At 38.4% G+C, this 22,687-nt stretch overlaps 4 protein-coding genes and 1 non-coding gene across 6 annotated transcripts; 3 read left to right on the top strand and 2 right to left on the bottom strand.

The window, feature by feature from the left end:
* Positions 1-136: 136 nt before the first annotated feature.
* TRNAG-GCC lies at positions 137-207 on the top strand. Its single transcript has one exon. It is a non-coding gene; the product is annotated as a tRNA-Gly (tRNA).
* A 298-nt stretch (positions 208-505) lies between these two features.
* LOC119993065 (uncharacterized protein At5g01610-like) lies at positions 506-3,130 on the bottom strand. The gene is made up of 3 exons (XM_038839979.1): positions 2,837-3,130; positions 1,752-1,806; positions 506-1,063 (listed from the first exon to the last, which is right to left on the bottom strand). Exons 1-3 carry the CDS (start codon positions 2,921-2,923, stop codon positions 693-695), a joined length of 513 nt encoding a protein of 170 aa, XP_038695907.1. The 5' UTR covers positions 2,924-3,130; the 3' UTR covers positions 506-692.
* A 2,436-nt stretch (positions 3,131-5,566) lies between these two features.
* LOC119993059 (abscisic acid receptor PYL4-like) lies at positions 5,567-6,713 on the top strand. Its single transcript, XM_038839971.1, has one exon. The coding sequence runs from the start codon at positions 5,757-5,759 to the stop codon at positions 6,387-6,389; it is 633 nt and encodes a 210-aa protein (XP_038695899.1). The 5' UTR covers positions 5,567-5,756; the 3' UTR covers positions 6,390-6,713.
* A 3,006-nt stretch (positions 6,714-9,719) lies between these two features.
* Positions 9,720-13,333, top strand: LOC119984853 (protein trichome birefringence-like 35). Its single transcript, XM_038828985.1, has 6 exons — positions 9,720-10,170; positions 10,256-10,535; positions 10,749-10,920; positions 11,272-11,468; positions 11,567-11,719; positions 12,888-13,333. Exons 1-6 carry the CDS (start codon positions 9,954-9,956, stop codon positions 13,216-13,218), a joined length of 1,350 nt encoding a protein of 449 aa, XP_038684913.1. The 5' UTR covers positions 9,720-9,953; the 3' UTR covers positions 13,219-13,333.
* A 1,033-nt stretch (positions 13,334-14,366) lies between these two features.
* On the bottom strand, positions 14,367-21,144 carry LOC119995704 (protein BREAST CANCER SUSCEPTIBILITY 2 homolog B-like). 2 transcript variants are annotated; one of them, XM_038842213.1, is made up of 19 exons: positions 20,878-21,144; positions 20,592-20,753; positions 19,105-20,136; positions 18,898-19,022; positions 18,654-18,808; positions 18,148-18,270; positions 17,866-18,063; positions 17,707-17,788; positions 17,564-17,614; positions 17,382-17,457; positions 17,168-17,279; positions 17,002-17,073; positions 16,179-16,377; positions 15,921-16,103; positions 15,558-15,700; positions 15,432-15,494; positions 15,081-15,291; positions 14,539-14,706; positions 14,367-14,449 (listed from the first exon to the last, which is right to left on the bottom strand). In XM_038842213.1, exons 1-19 carry the CDS (start codon positions 21,038-21,040, stop codon positions 14,393-14,395), a joined length of 3,375 nt encoding a protein of 1,124 aa, XP_038698141.1. In that variant the 5' UTR covers positions 21,041-21,144; the 3' UTR covers positions 14,367-14,392. The 2 variants fall into 2 exon arrangements, with proteins under 2 accessions (XP_038698141.1, XP_038698142.1); XM_038842214.1 differs by having other exon boundaries at positions 19,105-20,130.
* Between the last annotated feature and the right edge of the window lie 1,543 nt (positions 21,145-22,687).

Here is a 22,687-nt window from a genome sequence, read left to right as displayed (position 1 = left end):
TCTTTATAGCTGCTAAGAGTGGTGGACTAAAATTACCAGTTCGAAGTTACATATATAAAAAGAGCACCAATTTCCATTGATTTGGCGCTCTAGCTTTTTAATTAGTAGTTCAAATTAATTAAAGCATCAACAACAAGCACCAGTGGTCTAGTGGTAGAATAGTACCCTGCCACGGTACAGACCCGGGTTCGATTCCCGGCTGGTGCATCATACTTTTTTTCCAATTTGGATACTACTGGGCTGGACTGTTATCCAATTTTTGGATATTATGATAGAATTTTTTTCCCCCATTCCAATAATCTCTTGCATAACAAAAAAATTATGCAACCCTCTTCGGACATACTTCACCTCCAGGTGCTTCCCCGGGAATGCAAATCCTCCTACTTAGAGGCTGATCCTCAAGCTCATCACAATGAAGCAATCTACAACTTTCTAATCCCAAAATATTCACTCTCATGAAGACTCTTAATAGATTTATTCTACGATGAAAAGCTGAAGACAAACATGGAAAATCGAAAATGTTGAAGATCAATGTTAAGACGAACAGCCCCACTTTAATCAAAAGTGACAAACACAGGGAAGACATAAAATTTTATTCTGCAGATTGTTCTTGCACAATATATATGCCAGGTCCAAAGCCGTGCAACCAAGTACATTTCATAAAGATAAGTCTCTGAAGCAATCATGCCACTTCAAAACTTCTCTACACTTACTCCATCTCTAAGGACCTCATAAGCCTCTCTGCTCCTGCTTCTCTTCATCCCAGCTGTGAAATGGACCTTTGATCCATCCGCTGTAATACAAGAGACCTTAACCCAAATCATAACCTTTGTCTTCATACCCTCTACATCAGCTAGCTTCCCTTTCTCCAGATATCCAGTTACAGTCGTGTCAAAACGCAGGACGGATGAGTCCTTGTATCCCACTTCACAGACCGAGGGAACAAATACAGTAATCTTTCCAGTCTCTTCATTAAACTCATAGTTGGTGGCATCACGAGGGAAAATTCCTATAGCCAATCCATATTCCTTCAGTAACTCAGGCAATGGCTTTTGCATTTTTCCTGTGAGAAGGGGTATTATTTCATTTCATCAATGCCAGAGCCAATTATATGAATATTTGAAATTCTCAAACCGTGATAGAGGAACACGGATTCAAAATTTGATATCATTGAAGCCATTCACTTGCACGGATAAACATACTGAAATTGGAATGCTACCATGCTGCACCTCTTCAAGATTCAATGCTAACAAGTGTTTATCAAGCCAATTTTCAGTACATATACAGTCAATATTATAGAACGCCCCACAAAATATTATAATACTGATTCAACTACCTTTTCTTTGTTGAAGATGCCCTATCAGAGCTTAATCAGGCTACAAGTGCCTACTGCAGTTCTGTAGCATTATAAAAAAAAAGTAAAGCATCCCAACCCTTCCCATCTTCGCTCTCTATCCTCTCCTTCCCCCCAACCCCCCACTCCCCCCAAAAAATCAGTTCCTAAAAATTTGTCATTAAATTCTCATTGGAGTCTATGGGATAGTTTAAGAGAGGTCTCAGAATAAATTCAAGGGGGCAACCATAAACACCGCTCTTCGACATAATGCACCTATTGCATCAGCTAAGAATGGTGTTCAAAAGCAAAGCAACAATTTATACCAGCAATTTGTTTTGTTTTAAGTAGTATAACATAGCAGAATAATAAAACAGGGAAAATTCAACAAGAAAGATAAGGGAATAAGAAGACATACCTTTGATTTTGTTCACGAACCATTTAGTTCCTCCTTCAATACTGCTTTGCAAGGACTGATAAAATGGGAAATTTTAAGAATTGAACATGTTTTGTAAGCAAACTAAAAGTAGCACTGTACACCGGTTGGCGGTAGGAGACCTCTAGAACATCAATGTACTTGAATGGATTACTGATGCACAAGAATATCTATCAAGCAAACCCAAACTACAGAAGTTTCATACTCTTAGCAGTGATTCAATGATTCACTTATCCCAATAAAAATTCAAAATGCATCACATGATTTTCTTCTTACATTCTGGGCAACGTAAAATGCAAGAGTTTTTTTTGCATTCAATAACATATTTATTTAGCTTTTAATTTTTATCTTCATCTATGATCAGGTAAACATGAATTCAAAAAATTATGTCAGAAAAGTGGGTAAAGTAAGAGGTCGATATATAATGCATTGGCTCATAAACCATCAGTTTAAACTATTAAGTCAAAACTGGTGTCAACATACTGTATAAGACCCATTGCACCCAATGTTCATAGATGCGTGAACAATTGGCTTAATTTTCCATATTTAATGCCTCGTGTAGTTTCCTAGGGCTTATCTTTCCAACAATTCACACCCAAACCTGGCTTTTCATGAGCAACATTCCATGATTGAAATGCCACAAATTCTTCTTGTAACATCAACATGCAACTCAGTGTCATAGAAAAGCTATGATTTTGATCATCCAAGAAACAAAATTCTACAATGAAGCATCTGATTTCTCAGTCCCATACTAGAAAACAGGTTTACATTTTTCTAGGCTACTAGAATTTGCTCAGAGTATCTGTCATTATTTCCTTACGATATGCTTCCAAATAAACCACAATTGCGCAAATTACAATAATAGTCCATCATCTTCCATCATGCTTCTCAGAATAAATCTATAACAATCAAATGTTAAAATGCATTTCATTAAACAGAAAACAAAAAACCTAGCTTAATTAGGGCTTACCTAAAAGGGCTTTCGGACGAGATCAGGAAAATAAACAACCAATTAGGAACTTAATCTCACATAAAAACCAAGAAAAAGTACAGAAAGGAAAGCTTACATTGAGATCATCGCCTACAGAGTTGATCTCCTTGCTTGCCTTCTTGCCAAGCCAATACGAGCCTACCTTGTTCAATATCTGATCCATTGCGTGACTATCGCCTAGTTCGACGACCAACACGGTTATTTTGAACGTTCCCTCTACCAGAAATGCTATTGAACCACCGAATTCTCTCTACCGAGTCCAGTCTTCTTCCTTCTACGGTGGAGAAAGAGAAACAGAGAGAGAGAAGGGCTCGTTCCTATCTGCGAACGAATTTCTCACCCGACAAATGTTGATCCGGTTGGAAAATGGATACTAGAGAGGTGAGAAACAACAATCATCAATGATCCAACGCTTGGGTTCGCTAATACTGACTGATCCATTGGACTTAGGAGGCCCATTCACCTATATTATGGGCCTGGCTATGTACCAAATACTGAAGGATGAGGCCGGCTTCGTTGCTCTGAAGAACAAACCCAATCCCCCTGTTGACAACCAGTAGACCGCTGAACCTTTCCTTGAGCAAATGCTTCATGAACGTGTGTCCTACTGATCCAATAAGGCTTGTAGTTTTCACTTTTCAGTTATATATATATTGATGAATATTTAGATACGCATGCATTACTATGTTTGCACCAGAGGTGACAATTATTTCAGTTTTATACAGAACAAACAAAACTATTACATGTCCAAACTGTAGTCTGCAGAGCAAAGTATTTGTAGGAAAGTATGGAGCAGTACATGAAACCCTTGAAGCCAACCACATTACTACATCATGCACAAGAACCATTGCGATGGGCCTGCAGGCCCAGCTTTTATAGTGTAGTGTAATATTATTTCTCTCTATATATATTATAATATGCTCATTGTGCATCTGGTACCTGTTTATGATTTGCTGCCAAATACAATGTATTCTTCTTCTTCTTTTTTTAACGATGACCTGCGGTCACTATCCTTTGGATGGATACCGATTAAATTCATGTGTGAGCTCATGCATTTGGTATGATTTGAACCATAATTGGAGGGAATACAAGACTCCTTACCCCTACATATGCAAGGTATTTGATGCATTGTAAACACGAATAACTACTTGTACATATATATATGTACATAACTGTGATTTGATTTCTTAAATTCAACTATGCATAAAAACATCAAACTGCATGACTTCTTTTCAGCGGCTTCTAGGTACCTTCTCCCAAGACAGTTTTTTTTCTTTATCTTGTGTGTATGTGCGTACGTAATCAATGAACCATGCGTTGTCGTGTGGATATTATTATGAAAAAGAAAGGGGGAAAAAAAGTTTCAACCAGCTGATACCAATCACAACAACGGCTTTGAATTGGTCTCCTCACAAGACTGACTAATTAGCACAATATAGTTGATTCTTTACAATGTCAAGTGGGCTAACAGAAAATCACACTAGTTGGCTCAAAAGTTCCAAAGGTTGAAGATCCAACCAAGCAAATTAAACCAAACCATGATCAATATTGTTTTTATAACTGTTATGGCACTGTTAAAAGTCTGAATCAACTAATTAAAATTGCAACAAAATCACGCCTTAATATTCGATCAAGAATTGCAGGTGTTATATGGGTCCCGTTGCCTATGAATCATGTGCTAAAAAGGGGAGAGCAACTTGTATATATATATATATATATATATATATATATATGGAAGCCAACTTGGGTTATTTGTTTACCGAGAAAGAAAATGATATTGGTCCAATGTTGGGGACTGACTGGCTTGGCTTTTGTGGTTAGAAGGACAAGACATGAAGAAGAAAAGAATCACGTTAAAGCAAGAAATAAAGCAATAAAGAAATATGGTGAAACCCGTTAATCCCAACACGGGTTAGGTTTTGGACGGACATGCAAGAGTAAACGCACCTCCAGCTAGTTGCTTCACAGAATATCATTTTTTAAAAAAAAAATTTATGTACGAAGAAGAGGAATTGATTAGACCAGTTTTTATTGTTATTTTTTTTTTCCCAACTTGGTTAAATTAAATAATTAATAATTAATTCTGTATTTGGCATTTTGCAGTCGGAAGTCTGTTGCTGGGTCAGTCGTCAATGCTTTTCTTATCCTTGGGCATTACCGACTACCCTGCAAGTTGCTCGTCCATTTGAAATTTTGAATGAACTTTTAGGAATTTTGACCTTCTTTTACCCGATATTTACGATGCTGCCACTTCGAAGCGCCAGACTTGAGGACCCTTGTAAATCACTAATAGACCCTTATCTTTTTGCTAAACTCGTTAACTTGAGCTCATTTTCTATCAAAATATTATTGTGTTTTGTATTTATGGAAAACAAAAAACCTTCTGAAGGCTTGATTTAGGTTGTCATCCATGCCATTGTCTTAATTGCGTGACATGTTCAAAATCAAATGAAAATTTGATGCAAAGTTTATGCATGATTGTTCATTTGTTCTTATATTGAAACAAGTCATTTGGTTAACATGATTATTTTTATAAAAGTAATCAAAATATGTTACGATATTGAGAAAAAAAAATCTCCAAAATTCATCACCATAATCTGTCAAAATAAAATAAAATTAGTCTAGAACATATTATGACGGATCAACTAAAAATTTTCAATCATGATATTTCTAAGTGAGTGATTTTTGTTGCAACTTTGCTAGCTAATGAGGGTGAAAAGGACAACTTGGTAACTTCATGTAAGAGTCCCCAACATCAACATGCATATATTTTAATATTTGTATTAGACCTTCTATTTCCTTTAAAAAAAATCCAACCAACCCACTCCTCCATATTCCCCTTCTCCCACTCTTTCTTTGCAGAATATCAATCACTGCAAGAAGAAACAAACCCTTCGCCTTCAGTGACAGAGACCGATTTCTTCCTCTGTATATATATATACATACACCTACAAAAAGCAATCACCGGAACCCTGCACATCGACACACACAAAAAAATGCCCTTTAGTCCTCCAAGATTTTCTTCTGTCCTCCTTCAAAGGATCAACAACACCATCCCCACCACCACAACAACCAATTCGAAGCACTGGTTCCCTCTCACATGCACCACACCAGTACCTGACAACGTGGCACGATACCACGCTCACGCGGTGGGCCCGAACCAGTGCTGCTCCGCGTTTGTACAGCAGATCGCAGCCCCTGTGTCCACCGTGTGGTCCGTGGTACGCCGCTTCGATAATCCACAGGCATACAAGCACTTCCTGAAGAGCTGCCACCTTATTGACGGCGACGGAAACGTCGGCACTCTCCGGGAGGTACATGTTATTTCGGGACTTCCTGCGGCAAACTCCACCGAACGCCTCGAGATCCTCGATGACGAGCGCCACGTCATCAGCTTTAGCGTTGTTGGAGGAGATCACCGTTTGGCAAATTATCGGTCCGTGACGACGCTACATCCTGCCCCCAACGGTAACGGCACGGTGGTCGTGGAATCGTACGTGGTGGATATTCCGCCGGGGAATACTAAGGAGGAGACGTGCGTGTTTGTGCATACAATCGTCCGGTGCAACCTCCAATCACTGGCTCAGATCGCGGAGAACTTGGCGAGACGGTCGAAATCGTCGTCATGAGTCGCGCGTTCAATATTTGTTACATCATTTTTATTTTTATTTTTAATTAGTATTTTTTTTGCTCTGCATTCGAACGTCTACCTGAAACGATGTCGTTTTTTGTGGGATGGCCTGATTTGGTTTGCCTGTTAGAAGGATCGTGATCGGCTGGTTCTCTTGCTATATATGATGTTAGCGTTCCATTTAATTCTCTCTTTTCTTTTCACTTTGGAAAAAAAAAATCTTGGGTCATCAATGCCGCCGAAGCTTTAATTTTTAAAGAAACACTTGTGCATAAAATAATGCAATTTTTGTTTTAGTTGGTTGAAGAAACTTGAAATCTTGTGACACTGTTTGGGGATATATATGTTCAAGTTAATTTCATAATGATGCTTTGTTTGGTGAAGTAGTCCGTGGAGCGGTAGCATTAGCAGTCCCACTAAGCGGGATCGCTTCACCAAACACTTAAAATTCTCAAATCACCAGCTCCTATTGCCCTCACATTTTTTCTTTCATTTATATATGCAGTATATATTATATTACAAATTTATTTAAATATTGAACTAAAGTAAATATAATTTTTACTTAATAAATTATATTTATAAATTAATAATCATTATTTATTTATTTAATTTATAATTAATTTTTTATTGAACCCAAAAAATTACAATGAAAAAATACATACAAAATATATTTTACCCAACTTAACCGCTAATAACAGTTAAAAGCTTTACCAAACTGATGAAAACCCACATCGGCCCATAAGGCCCAAGGTAGAACTACAACCCAGAAAACCGGCTTATTAGGTGAGGGTGCCTTGGATCCTTATAAACTAGAGTTGGTAGCCCTATTTTTTCGATGTGGGATACTCATCAAACCATCCCCCTTTGGACAGCCGACGTGCACGGCGGCTACGCTCACCTGACGGCTCCGCTCGCTCTTCAGATGGCAACCCTTTCCCGAACGGCAGCCCTCTCCGCAAACGCGACTCTCTCAATGAAAGCACCAATGATGAAAACCCACACCGGCCCATAAGGCTCAAGGTAGAACTACAACCCAGAAAACCGGGTTACTAGGTGAGGGTGCCTTGGATCCTTATAAACTAGAGTTGGTAGCCCTATTTTTTCGATGTGGGATACTCATCACAAACACCTCACAGTTTATTTCATAGCTTTAAACTCAAAACTTTTTTTTCACAGCTTAACCGCTAACGTTGAAAATCAACACAACCGCTCTACCAAACAGGCACGATATATACGGGTGAGCGTTCAACGTGAAAGACTGTAGGATCCCAACAGTGTCTAACATTTAAGATCTATAAATTAAGATTGTTTAATATTTAAGTAGATGTTAAGATTGTTAAATATTTAAGTAGCAGCTAGTTCAGGAGTAATTATCCCTCTGACCGTCATTAGCAGCAACAGATGAAGGTATGTATAGCCTAATAAAGAAAATGTAGGTCAATATGACTTGGGTTGTATTGTTAGTTTGTATTTTGATTGGAATTGCGTTTGGTGGATATAAATTTTTTAGAGGGTAAAGCGGCTTTAATTGTTGACTGAAAGAGTTGATCAAATCTAATTCGATAATTGAATGTTTAAACGTTTTTACTTGAAAATCTAAAGTTATGTTAAAATATGTATACTCAGACATATTTTTGACTAATCGGTTAATCAAATTGATGATGTGACATAAAACTTCAAAATAGTGGAAAATTTTAAGTTCGAACTGTGAATATTGGACGACTGAGTTGAAAATTGACATTAATGACTAAACGTTACGTTAGTCCGTTTTTGAGATGGATGCATATTCTGCATACAGTGGATCAGGTGAAGTGCAACCTAGAAATTTTCAGTTGTGGAATTGGGCGAGCATGTTGGGTATAAAATACTAATAACGTGAAGGGACTCGAATATTAACAGCTAGCTGCCGGCCTGCCGCTGCAACTTGACTTTGATAAATCAAGTAAGATGTGCAACTTGCATAATTTGTTTCTTTATATGGTTAAAGAAATCATGCAAGTTGCACACTCTCCTTTGAAATCTGAAAAAGGACAATCTGGCTTTGGCAAGTTGGTGGTGCAAGTGGCTTTTGAATGCCTTCACGCCACCCATTCATTCTTCTCTGCTGACTGCCGCTTCTTCTTCGTCTTCCTCTCTGCTCTCTTCTCCCACTTGACCACACAATGACGTCACTACTGTGACCGCCATTTAAGTTGCCTTTAACTACATTTTATGCTTATATTTAAGTTGACCACACAATCACCAAACTACCCTTAATTTTCACCTTCTTAATTCTTTTGTGCCGTGCCTGGATGGTTCTTATTTTATTTTTGTGAGTATAAGCCTCTATGGCTAAAATTCCATCAACTCCATGAACATATACAATATCCCATACATTACCCACACGGGCCGGCCTTTTTAAGCTTGGGCTGGACCTCAATAGTTCTCGCGTGGACCATTGGCAATTACAGGTTCATACCCTTATGGACCTGAACCGCGTATTAGGCTTGAATCGGGCTCATTACCCTCCGACTTATTGGATTGGATTTCTACACCATTGCTAGTGGAATCGAATTCCGACAATCGAACGAACCGTACCTGATCGGATCGTCAGAGTCCAAGCAATTGAAAAGCATGCCAGGCAATTGGACTACAAGATGAAGAAGGTTCTCCAAACGAAAAATAGTGTTTGCAATTGGGCCGTTAAAAAATCATCAAAACCGAATCTGACTGTAACCAAATTAATTGGTCGTTTTTTTTTATAATAAAAAATTACACATTTCTCAATTAATAATGAATCAAAAAACTGACAAGTAAGAAAAACCACCGTTGCATTAGTTATATTCATGTCAAAAATGAAAAGAAAAAAAAAAAAAAAACCCGAAATCAACCTCGATTCCGCGAACACCCCAAAGTTTACAATGACATTTATTACACCTAAAAAGAGTAATGTGTCGTCAAAGTAATTTAGGATTCCAATAGTATAGATGAGTGGTTGACTTATTAGAATAAGCTAGACCATAATTAGTTAATTTGTCCTTTCAATTTGCATTTGAACTTACAAAGATTGTGTAAAATCATTTACTTTTTCCAATCTATTGCCTTGGATACTAATACCTAAGATTAAGAACACAATTGCACTTGATGATACCTACGTTGATGAAATAGAACAAAAATGGGAAGTCATTTGTCATGTTTAATTACTATTCATATGTTAATCCTATTAAAGTTTTTTGTTGAGAGAGACAAGATTCCACATTCATTCAAAGGTCGGTTCCACAAGGATAGTCTAGCGTCTTGCAAAATTCAATTCAAGTTCCCCAACTACCCATCCCCGCACAATGAAATTGTGCTGTCACGATTTTTCAAAAGAGGGAGGTGAGCTAATTCTGCTAATACGGACAAAAGTTTCACAATTATTGTGAATCTTTTATACTAATTGGAATTAGTCGTGAGACAAAGTGTTAATTAACTTAATTGACATAATCATTTCCGTCTCCTTCATTACAAGTGATTCGAGTGATTCTCGGCCACTCTACTCCGTCGGAGGATCTAAAGCTCCGTGACTCCATTGCGCTTCATTATGCAGAGATGGAATCGAAAGAAAACCCATTTCCCTGCACTGGCATCTCTCTTTGTTGTCCTATTGGTGTGTTCAATTCTCTATATCGAACGCAGCATTCAACAAATCGATGAAGACCCAGATCATCATCATCATCATTCTCACCAGCATAATCAAGAAGTTCCTTCGGTTACATATGTAAAACCCAATCGCGATCGCAGCGCAAATCGAGACCCAGGTCTGTCGAGCCTTTCTTTTTTGAACATTTGGTTCTATAAATGTTGCTTGAACATTCTTTATCGACTGTTATTTTTGGGTATTAGAGGTTTTGGATAGATATAGTAGATGCAATAGTACGAGGAAGTATAGTGGGAGGAAAATCCGGTGGGTTGACCCCAAAGTTGAATCAAGTCAGCGGAGGCAAAGCTTGGAGAGCTGTGATGTGTTCTCGGGTAAATGGGTCTTTGATAATGTGTCGTATCCACTCTACCAAGAGTCAAGTTGCCCGTATATGTCGGACCAGTTGGCTTGTCACAAGCATGGAAGGTCTAATTTGGGGTACCAGTACTGGAGATGGCAGCCGCACAACTGCAATTTGAAGAGGTATCCTTATTTCTTCTCCTCATTTTGATTAGTATTTATTGAATGTGGTTGTTGATATGCAATTCAATGGATTTTTGTGCAAATGTATCTGGTAGTTCTCTTAACTTCCACAGCGTCTCATCAGCAATTTGAGAGAAATTATTTGACTTGATTGATCAATTGATTGTTCTTGTTTTCTATTTGCTTTTTTATTTGGCTCCAACAATGTCATAGATGGAACGTGACTGAAATGTGGGAGAAGTTGAGAGGGAAGAGACTAATGTTTGTAGGGGATTCCCTAAACCGAGGGCAATGGATTTCAATGGTTTGTATGTTGCAATCAGTCATTCCAGCGGATAAAAGATCCATGACGCCAAATGCCCATCTAACCATCTTCAGCGCAGAGGTATAAGCCATAAACCATTCTAGTGTTCTTGTTTGCCAGCCTGGAATTTGTCTCTAATTTTGTTTCTACAATCTTGTTATTATTTTTTAAACAACTCTCATGTGTAAGGCTCTCGCAGCGGGCATGGTTCAAAAATTGAATTTGTGAACTCTATTGGTTGCACCCTTGCAACTCTACTACTGGGTCACATGTTTGTCTGTTTTGTTTCTATAGTTTTATATGAAAAATATTTTGCATAATGTTGTGTTCAATCCAAGCAGCGCCTGTCTTAACTTTGTCCAGGATCTGAAATCTGAAAGAACAAACAAGATGAGTTCAAATATTTCATCTGCATGTTTGTATTAATTGCAGGAATACAATGCGACTGTGGAATTTCTTTGGGCTCCTCTTCTTGTTGAATCTAATTCTGATGATCCAGTAAATCACAGATTGGATGAGCGAATAATCCGTCCAGATTCAGTTCTAAAGCATTCATCAAAATGGGGGCACGCTGACATACTAGTTTTCAATACGTACTTATGGTGGAGACAGGGCCCTGTAAAACTTTCGTGAGTACTATATGATACGATATTTGGTTTAGCAGAAATGAGGTAAGATGGAAGCGCAATTTTCGTGATTTCTGAATGGATTTTCTTTCCTTTTGCAGATGGAGCGATGAAGAACATGGAATTTGTGAAGAATTGGATGGGCTGGGAGCCATGGAGTTGGCCATGGGGGCTTGGGCTGACTGGGTTGCTTCAGAAGCTGACCATCACAAGAAGCAGGTCTTTTTTATTACCATGTCCCCGACACATCTATGGTGAGTAAAGAAGCCCTTGTCCTGATTATATTTTTGATCATAGCCTTTAGAGTGAGTTAGTTTTATTTTTCTAGTTTTCAACTACAAAATGCATAGACCTTCTGATGTACAGAAATGGTTGGATTACCCTCCTTCCTTGTATACCACAATCAAAAGTGAGTGTGCTTGACAAGCCAATACTGTCATACTGATATACCAAATTTGAGGTTCTAAAACTTAGAAAAAACTATACCTAAATTCCTGGAATCAGTGAAACCTCTGCCTATCATTTCAATGCTTCTTATTCATCCAACAGGTTCCTCTCTTACTGCGATGGTGCTACCATCTGCCAGTTATATGTATGCAACTGGTGGGATGTTTCCAAGTGCATTATCTGGCAGGCATGATATATATAAAGTTAATAATGTTGGTGATAAAGTCCACTGAATATAAAATGGCAAAAGAGTATTTTTCATCCCTCAACTATTGGTCGGGTTTCATTTTCATCCCTTAACTTTTTTTCTTCCCTTTTTCGTCCCCCAACTATGAGAGAGTATCATGTTTATCCCTCGAATAAATCTGACCATTGAAAAATCCTACGTGGCATCATGTTGTTCGTCAGATCAGGTTTTTTCCAACCTCAATATTACTTGAAAGGACGAAAATGATACTTTTCAATAGTTGAGGGACATAAATGGGAGAAAAAAAAAGCTTAGGGATAAAAATGAAACTTGTCCCATAGTTGAGGGACGAAAAGTATATTTTTACCAATATAAAATAGTGCCGCAAACTTTGCCGCCTCCTAGTTATATTTAGGTACCATGAACTTCACATCAACTGTTATACTGGTGGTTCTCTCTTTTTTTTTATAAGCTGGAATGCTTGTGTTTGAGTACTAGGAAAAATGGGACCTGGGATTCTATGTCACATCCATTGTGGTGAAAAGGGGAGAACTAACACTGCGGTATCAGCCAGTGATAATTTTTTTTTTTTGTGGATTAGTCTTGCTAATGGTGTCTTGAAGAAACATTATATCCATGAAAGCGTAAGTTAAGGTACCTTGTTTTCTGCAACCAACATGCAGAGTGCCACCTGGTTATGAGTTTTGTGGAGAATAAGCATTACGTTGGGAGTCTGTTATGATCCTGCTGTAGTGCTGTGATATTTATGCATTTGTTCAATTGTTCAGGAGCCGAGAGTGGCAGCCGGGAAGTGAAGGGAACTGTTATAATGAAAAAGCTCCCATTGAGGATGCAGGTTACTGGGGGAGCGGTTCTGACATTCCTACAATGCAGATGGTGGAGAGAGTGCTCAGTACGGTGAGTTCAAAGGTGTCTGTTCTTAATATTACTCATCTTTCCGACTATCGGAGAGATGGTCACCCTTCCATCTACCGGAAGTTCTGGGAAACATTAAGCCCTGAGCAATTAGCCAACCCTTCGTCATACTCGGATTGCATACATTGGTGCTTACCCGGTGTACCTGATGTATGGAATGAGCTGCTTTTTCATTTTCTATGAATTGAAATGTGCATTGTAACGCTTCCATTATGATTCCATGCGGCAACGCAAAATAGGGTTTTTCTTTTTTTTTTGCTCATTGATTGTTGCAACTGTGATTTCAATTTTCTTCTCATTCTTTTCCAATTTTTCACATTTACAAGATTTCGAAAATATCTCAGTTCTTCTGGGTTATAAAATTTCAATCATTTTTTCTTCCTTAACCTATGTGACCAATTTATTGGCATGAATCCAGAGATGCCATGAAAATTAGTAATAAGATTATTGTTGTTTAATAAAAAGTATATATAAAAATCATTAGTGGACCTGGGCCACTAAATGGAGTGGCGAGAGGGTCCAACCGTTAAAAGGACTAGCTGGAGCCTGGAGATTCACTAATATGTAGTAAGCTATGTGCTCTGCTCTTCCCAGAGATTCGAAATCTCCAGGTAAATGCATTTTTTTTTTAATTTATGAAAGGGTAAAAGTACAAGTGACTTGGCTTGGACAGGAACATATAGCACAGGTATTCCTTATCCAGTCTTATTGGAAGGGAAAAAAATAGGCACCACAAACGGGAAAATAAGCATGGGGGCAAAAGGCCGAATATATCCATGCAAGATCTAAGCTTATAGAGACGGGAATGCACCCTGACAAAAGTCCGTTTGTAAAAGCCTATTAACACCAAATTCAAACCCCAAGTTCCACTTGGCTCAATTCAAGCTTCTCCCGTCCACCACACATGACGACGAGAAACTGCCCCTGAGCAAAGTATATCTATAGAGCTGTCATCTTATCAGGTTCTGTAGCAAGACAAACAGTCACTTTGGGGTTCGCCCCTAAATGGGGGTCAGCCATTATGGATGATATTGTTTTCAATTTCCGGGGAGAATTACATGCTGAAAGCCAATGCAGAAACCTGCAAGGGAAATTTAGATCTGAGTACAAGAGCAGATGCATCCATGACAACACACCAATGAATAAGCGGAAGCCCCCTTTAACTTAATCAAGTGTCGCCAGAAAATCAATATCTGTAATCAAGGGACAAGCGTCACAAAATCTGAATAAGTTGCGGAAGCTTATAATGTGTGCACAAACATCATCCTAACAACAATTGGAACTGCATTCAGTAATGTGTCTGAATGGTGTACGAATTAGAAGCTTACTTCTATGTTCAGATCATCTGCTCAAGTGTCTAACCATTACCGTCGCCAATAATAGATATAACCTTCTCCTTAAGCTTATTAATAATCTGCACGAGGTTAACGAACTACAGAGGTAAAGAGACAGGCAGGCAATAGACATTAAACAGACAAGTCCATGTTTAATTTTTTTGCTTACAAAGTGGGAGATCTTAGCCCATTTCTGAGCAGAGGCAGCAGCAATTTTGAGGTGACTGTGAATTGGCGTCTCAAAATTGAAAGAATAAGTTGAATTCTCTGTTGCTTCAGCTACCCAAAGATTATTTCTCTGGTCTTTAGCCCTCTTGATGAGATTGTAGAAACCAACCTGCAAGACCAAATGCACACCTACCAGCTGAGACAAAAATGAACAGGATTTTGGGGAGGGGGAGTTGATAACAGCAAGAATGGTAGAAATTCATATTACAAAAGGAAAATGAAAGCCTATAAAATAGCAGTTTGCTCACTGAAAGCGTAGTCCGAGAAGAAACACTATAACAAAGCTAAAAAGAACACTACTGGTCTGTTTGGATGTGCGCCTGGACTATGCAGAACCCCAGACATGCGTCCAGGAGAAGGTTCATTTGTCGCATCTCACTGGAAGCATATCCAGGGCTCTCCAGACGCACATCCAAATAGATGCTGCATCTACAACAAACTTAACATTCCAAAAGAGACCTTGAGAAAGCATAGAGTACTCACTGTGGTTCCCACAAGGTTAGAGTTAATGGGGGCAACTGAATCCTCTTCTACGTATGGTGAGCAGAAGCAAATGGCTAGTAAAGAATTCAATATTTCTTCTGATAGTATCTCAGAAATTGAAGCATCGGTCACAAATACCCACTGTTTCTTCTGATTGGCGGTCATATAAACCTCACCGACATGCACAATTAGTGCAGCAATATCAAATTCACTGCATGCCAAAGACAAATATGAGCAAGTTCAACATGAAAAATAGATGCATCAATATTGAAAGGTGAGATTTACCTACACTCCTCTCCTGGGAGTGTAATAGATCTATTTTGTTGCAAAATGTTGGCTATGTAAGCTCACCTGGAAAAAGGAACTTCACCCAAATTTGACAGCAACACTGATTTGCGAGGATTGAAGAAAGGCCTGAAAGAACTACTATTAGTTAAATCCAATTCTTATGATTTTGTAAAGCAAACGGAGACTTACTCAAATTGCTGAGATCCCAAAGCAGATAAAAGCTGCCATGTTGTAGTAGATCCCCTTCCTTGCAGATAGAGTACATCAGATTCAGAGTGCACAGGAGCAAGTCCTGCAATAACATATGCCTGCCCCTCAACCAGATCCTTTAGCTGTTGCAACAATGAGCTTAAAAAATCATTAAATGCTTGTAAGGAAATTAAATAGCTCTCCCCCTATTCCGTTCAAGTTAGTGAAGAACATAATATATACCCAGAAAGAACAAACCATCCATAGTTAGCCATGCAGGCACCAAACATGTACAGACATCTAGAGCACATGCAACAGATAAAATGTACAAAGAAAACATGTTTGAAAAAGAATTGAATTTACCTGCTTCTCTGTCGGATTCCAGATTGTTATTAAGCCCTCCTTAGGGCTGCTCTTTCCCTGATATGTTCTACTAGTTACTCCTACAACCCTAACCCTCACAAATGGGGTTACCTCTCTCTCACCTAAGCCAGCATCTTCCAAGGCTTTCTTGATTGATTTCTCAAGGTCCGATTGTCTGGTCACCTAGGTCATGCCAGACATAGTTAAAACTTACTATACACGATTAAACTATTTATCAAGAAAAGCATACGTGCTCACCTCTAACTTTGCTTGATAAGAGGCAAGCAAACTAAGTTTTTCTGAGCTCATCTCTGCCATTAAAAGTTCTGGTTCAGCCGCTGCCTCGAGCATTTTAAAAATTCTTGCTCCTTCTTCGCCATCACTATTGTTATTGATATGAGAACTTTGAGTCTCTCTTTGAAACTCAGAAAGAATGCCTTCCACGACAGTAGAGCGCCTGAAAACCGGGCAGGAAAAGGACATGACTAGTAATTTAAAAAAAATTATGCTCTAAGATATAGCAGCCAATATTGTATCGAAAAAAAAAGAGCACGGCTGCATACCATTAACATAGAATACACAAGAACAACAGCAAAAACAGTGTTAACGATGCATCATAAAGAAACTTACTTCTACATGCTAGTACCAGCATGACTGGTTCAGTTCAGGAAAGAATGAACTCATAAGAAACCTTGGAAAGACTGTATTTAACAATTTTCCTATCTTATGATCATTACTTCAATTAAAAAAAGCCTTATAGTAGTAGGGATCGATTTTTACTATTACAATCGATATAACAAAATCCATATTCAAATTGAACCACTAATAATTAAAACAAAAGTGATGTCAATAAGAAAAGCCAAATTCCTTTCCTTGGCTGATGATGGATTAAAAAGACCGATTCAAGGGAAGTTTTAGATTTTGAAAATTTTTAAGTCGATTATAGAGGTCAGATGCAAAACTCGAGGAGATAACTATGATTTATCAATAAGCCAAAGGTCGAATATTCCAATTAAGATAATCAAATTAGCAAAATACATGAGGGAATCAATCATTCTGTGGTCAATCACCAGAAATTCACCTCTGATTGTTCAGTTGCACCATCTTAGTCTCCATGTTCTCTGACCTAACAATAGATCCACCATTGCTTAACCTATACAAATAGACAGAAATAATGTTAACCAAACAGAAAACATGCTTGCATTTTGAGCGAACTATAAAATAGCATAAGTTTGGTGTCAAATTACTTCTCCTTGAAGAGAACTGGGTATATTCGTGTGACTCCAACTAAAGTGCAAGGGACAGGACCCCCATTACTCTTGATGCACCTAAAAGCCAGAGGAGCAGCAACACACTTACCTATAGACAAATATGAAAGCTATGCATTGAGGCAAGGGGTAAAGTTGGTAAGGATTTTATAGTAAGAATGGGGATGAAGCACAAAATCATAGCAATGCTTACAAAATCCCAACCGAGCAGCCCAATGAGCTCTATATGTCCCATTTATATGCAATGATAAATTAGCCGTCTTTGATGCCTGAAACATAAAGAAAAAACTAATACAATTCAGAAAAAGAGAGAATGATAGGCGTAGGGTAGGGGAACCAAATTGACGTCTTTAAAAAACCAAGGCTTGCAAAAACCTCGAGAGGTGAAACAGGCCCAGCCCAGCCACATAATCCTGCTCCCCAAAGCTTCAAGTAAAAGATTTAGGAATTGTAAGTAGACGATTAGTCCAAAATGCTACAATCAAAATAACGATGGGATCAACACATGAACATCTTACCCGAAGTTTCTGCCCCACAGAGAGTTTTCTAAAGGCAAGCTGCTTTGACAGGGGCACGTCCAAAAGAGCATCTACCGAATACCTGTGTCAGCCAAGGCACTTTTATGCGGCAATGAACATTACATCTTGGGTTAATCATCAATACAAGAATCTTCTTACCATCCATCAGTTAGTTCCACTTTTGCAACATTAATGTTTTCAGCCACATTTAATGCCATCGGATGAGCCTCAATTGTATGCTCATTATTTGCATAAATAGCTGAAATGCATAGCACCATCATTGATGAAGGCAATGCATCCCCATCCAAAATTCTCTTAATTGCAGAGCGATGCCCGTAATTTACTTCTCTTTCATATCTATGTGAACAATTTGATCATGTATTTTTCACATGAATATTCTATAAAACCAAGGGAAAAGAACTAGCTCAAAAATTCGGGTACCTATACTTCAACTCCTCAAGAACATTGGAGACACTCAAAAATTTTACAGCTGAATTATCTGGACAGTATCTCTCATAACATGCAAGTTTCCAGACTATCCATTTGTAGTGATTCGCAACCCACCTAGAAAGACAGAGGAAAAGTGGAGCACAATAAAACCAAAAGCAAAGGAGATGTGTGAACTTCATTATTTTTAAACAACTGGTAATGTCACTAACAGCAAACACAACAGAGATTTATGACATGTCACAAGTCACCCATAACTACAACCTGAAAATCCATGTCATATGGCCAACAGTTAACAGAGTTTATGATTGTAGCCTAACTTTTGGCCAACAGTCATTTGCATCAACCATAACTCTAGACATAATATGTCAACATCCATGACAAGAGCTTCAGAAGGCATATAATGTTATCAAATTGCATGTATGAAAAAGCAGAAAAAATACTCAAAACAGTATTCCAGCACAAAAGAAATATATTAATGTAAAATTATAAACATTTACTCTTTAGAAACATGTTGCATGGAAGCTCCAGCCTGGGCCAGCATGTGGAGAAAAGCTTCAGCTCCAATACAATTTATCCCAGATTCATCAAAGAACAAGTACTCACTGGAATTATTTGCTTTGATCCATCTTACTTTCTCTGGCAAGTGCTCCAACTAAATTCACTCAAACACAAAAAATGCCACCAATATAATTAGCAAAATGATTCTCTGTATTGTAAATAACCACATTAAGTTTTACCCACCATACTCTGATTTAACTGAGGCACCCCCAGATATTCTTTGATAGACTTTCTTGGAGCCTGAAATGGATATTTAGTAGAAACCACTCTTTTTCGACAAGAATTTTCAGACGATAAGGTAGATAAGCCTGATGAAACACAAACCTCGCATAAGGATGTAGGTTTTGTTGACAAAAATAAATTTTGTTTAAAATTCTTGATGAAATTTACCATTTGAAACATAGAGGGCATCCTTTTTCAAAGGAGTGCAGAATTTGGAACTACGAGGCCTCTTGAAAGGAGATATGGAACTTCTGTTCCCAAATCTCTTCTTTTCACTTCTAGTATGAGCAGTGTCAATTCTATTTGAAATATCAACCAACGGACGGCCTGATAAACTTCCTCCTTGATTAATCTTAGAACCATTACAACTTTCCCTAGAATCATTTATCGGTGTATTAGGTGCGCAATTCGTGTTGCTTAAAGGCTGCTGTACAGTAGATGCATTACTATCCAATTCACAAAAGCTATGGTCAGCTTCATCAAATTTCTTGATCAAGTTACTTCTGGAAATTACATTTCTGGAATCAACTAGTGACCTTCCTTGCTTAGAAGATGATCGAAGAGGGGAGGTAAAAACTCCAGGGATATGTTTGCCTCTTGCAGTTCCCAGAAGATTAAATGGAGTGCAAAACTCGTTTTCCTTGTTTGACGAAGTACCATCAAATGTTTTCCTTTCATTAAATAGAAGGCTGGGATCATTTGGATCCCCCTCGTTTGAGAGAATCCCTACTTCTAGATCACCCAGAAGACTCCTTGCCCGTTGCAATGCATCATTCGAAACAGATAAGGATCTTCCCCCTGCAGTCTGGAACTTGATTGGAGGCGGTTTGGTTGATTTATCATTTGTGTTAGATTGCATGAAATTCACATCGAACTCATTCTCCGATAAACGTCTCATGAAACCAGCTGTAGAATTTAGTGAAGCCCCTGAAACTGATTTAGAGTCAATCCATATAGTATTTGTGTCTTTGCTTGTCTCTAAATGCAAAAAATTCTGCCAACCATAGGGTTTATTGTTGATAGATGGCGTTCTCACATGTTCAAAGCCTTCATACTTGTCCTGAAGATCTCCCTCTTCCAAACCCAACAATTTCTTGGCTCTAAATAGACCAGCAGATGATATATTAACTGTTCTCCCAGATCCGGTATGGAAAAGTGAATTTGGCAAATCACATAGATTTTCTCCAGCATCCTCTGCCCCTATGGAGTGTGTCAAAGCAAAAATTGTCATGTCCACAATGGTGAAATCACAAGAGGCCTGATGCTCAACTCGTTAGCTGTCTCACATTATAACCTTTAAAATTATAGTAACATGTGAGGAGCCAATAATTAAGCAAAATGGCATGCACAATTGAACCTTCAGATTTCTAGTTTCTACTCTTCTCAATCTTAGAAACAGGATATAGCTTATCAGATCGAAACATTATATTCACTTATTCAGTTTTCACATAGACCTAACAACACATGATTAGTATGTTTTTAAAGTTCCAAATCATCATTTCCACGTCTCAGAACCGAGAAATTGCCCAACTATGGGTTGCGAGCATGACTTCAGAGTTTCTATGAATTCTCAGAAGCTGATAGTTTATCTATTGAGTGCGGATGCCACAGAAATAAAAACAAACATTGAAAGTAGGAGAGGGCATAATACGCACCTTTGTTGATGGCACCAAAATCATTATCGTCATCGCGAAGAACAGATAAAGCTTTTGCTATTGAAGATTGCTTTAATACAACAGATTTCCCTAACCCGCTTCTAAAAATCGGAGAATTTCCAGCATTACCTTCGTCAGCGTCCTCTAGAAGCTTCGAACATCCTGCCCCGGAGACACAAATTCATACCATGAATGTACACCAATGAAAGCATAATAGACATACTCGGGCACACAACACATTCACACATATGGAGAATGAGAAGGGTGGGTTCGATTGAGGATTAACCTTGAAGTAATAGATCGACCATCGAAGGAAATCGGCAGCTAGAATCGTGTGGTTGAACCTGAGCTCCATTCTGATCATCTTGGGGTTTGGAAGGGACAACCCGACCCGTCGGTTCCCACCGGTAATTTTTGCCGGCGTCTGAGAATATCTGCCACGTAGACATTTACCGGCGACGACTGGTCCGTTTTATTTGTGATACCTTCTTTTAGGGTTCATTTTGAAGCCAATGAACTTTTTGTTTGTTTGTGTGACTGTGTTTACCGAGAGGGCGGGAAAGTTGAAATGCCATGGAGGCGTAAAGTGGGGCTTGGGCTCATGTTTCTTCTCAGAGTCGAACTCTTATTGGGCTCAAACTCGTCAGAAGGCCTATCCGAACTTTTTACAATTTCGACTCTTAGCCTAATCAAAACCCTAATTTAGTTGTGTTTTTTTTGGTATATGGAGAACCCTAATTTAGTTTCTAATTGGGGAATTCATCCTATTGTGGAGAGAATTGAAGTGGGCCTAAGCAAATTGCAGAATTGGACTGCTGTTAAGTCCATAGAACCGCCAACAGCCGGCAACAGGTTAGCTCACGATGTCGTAAAATGGGTCTCATCAGCCATTGGACTACATGCATTCTTCTTCTTTTTTTTTTTAAATGTCATTGGCCTAGATCTAGATGCATTCTTTTCCATGTCTTAGCTCACTTTAATTTGAGAAAATTGTCTGGACTAAGATTTCATGAGATTTTGTATTTTGGTTGATTAATAAAATATTACCTTATATATATATAACTCTTAGTCTGATGGTTAAGAGGTAGGACACCCAAAAGAAAGTGGTTGTCGGTTCATACACTAAAAATAAAATTATACACGACTTATACAAATGAACATGCGACCCAATTGATACATTTTGTATGTCTCTAACACCGTCCATTACATAAGTCTTGTGAACAGGTATTAATTAGCTATTTACTACCATCTGGGTTCAATCTATCTTTTTCTTTGCTCTAGTGAGTTCAAATATGACTGCCAAACGGTCCATGATGCATACAATGAATACGTGGGGAAAAAAAATTAAAGATTTATCAAGAGAAAAATGACATATTATTAGGAAAGTTGTTTGATCCCAAAAATAATTATTATCTATTGCCGATTTGGATGTTATTTGTTTCCCAATGGATCTACTATGCCAATAAAATCATCATCAAATCACGCGCCCTAACTTCATGGTTAAGTGTAAGCTTACTTAAGCAGAAGCAGACATACTTCACATAATAAAATATAGTTTGCATGTGTTCATTGAACACATCCTTTGTTCAGAATATAGAATAAAATTAGTTCAGAATGCATACAAATATAGAATATTGACCAGACGTGCTCCATAGTTTCAAATAATGCTGCGAATTCGGTCCATAATCACGCGCAAATCACGTACGTCTATTGTGCTGGAATCACTTTAGCGATTAGGTTGGTCACTAGAATTAACAAATTAGAATTAAATTAGAGCATAGGAGATCTGACCAGTAATATTCATCTCAAGGAACCATAAGGGCAGCCACAAAATGCCAGCATGGTTTGATAAGGTGAGATCCGTTAGGTATATGACCGTATCGAGGAGTAGGTGCACTCCAATAATTAATACAAGCCAGGCCCGATCCGGTTCTGGCGTTGGGTGCATTGCTCGTACCGGGACAATTGAGGATAAAAAATGTCAGATATGTCGGAGTACGGGCCGACCCCACCCTAGCTATGATTATAAGGAACGTGGCACGGCCTCGGAACCAATGTTTGACTTATTGACTGAGTCGCTTAACTGGTGCAGCTCA

Source organism: Tripterygium wilfordii, chromosome 3 (genome assembly GCF_013401445.1).
Source record: "Tripterygium wilfordii isolate XIE 37 chromosome 3, ASM1340144v1, whole genome shotgun sequence".
Classification (NCBI taxonomy): domain Eukaryota; kingdom Viridiplantae; phylum Streptophyta; class Magnoliopsida; order Celastrales; family Celastraceae; genus Tripterygium; species Tripterygium wilfordii.
Note: the sequence above shows the minus strand (reverse complement) of the source record. Positions and strands in the feature narration are given on the sequence as shown.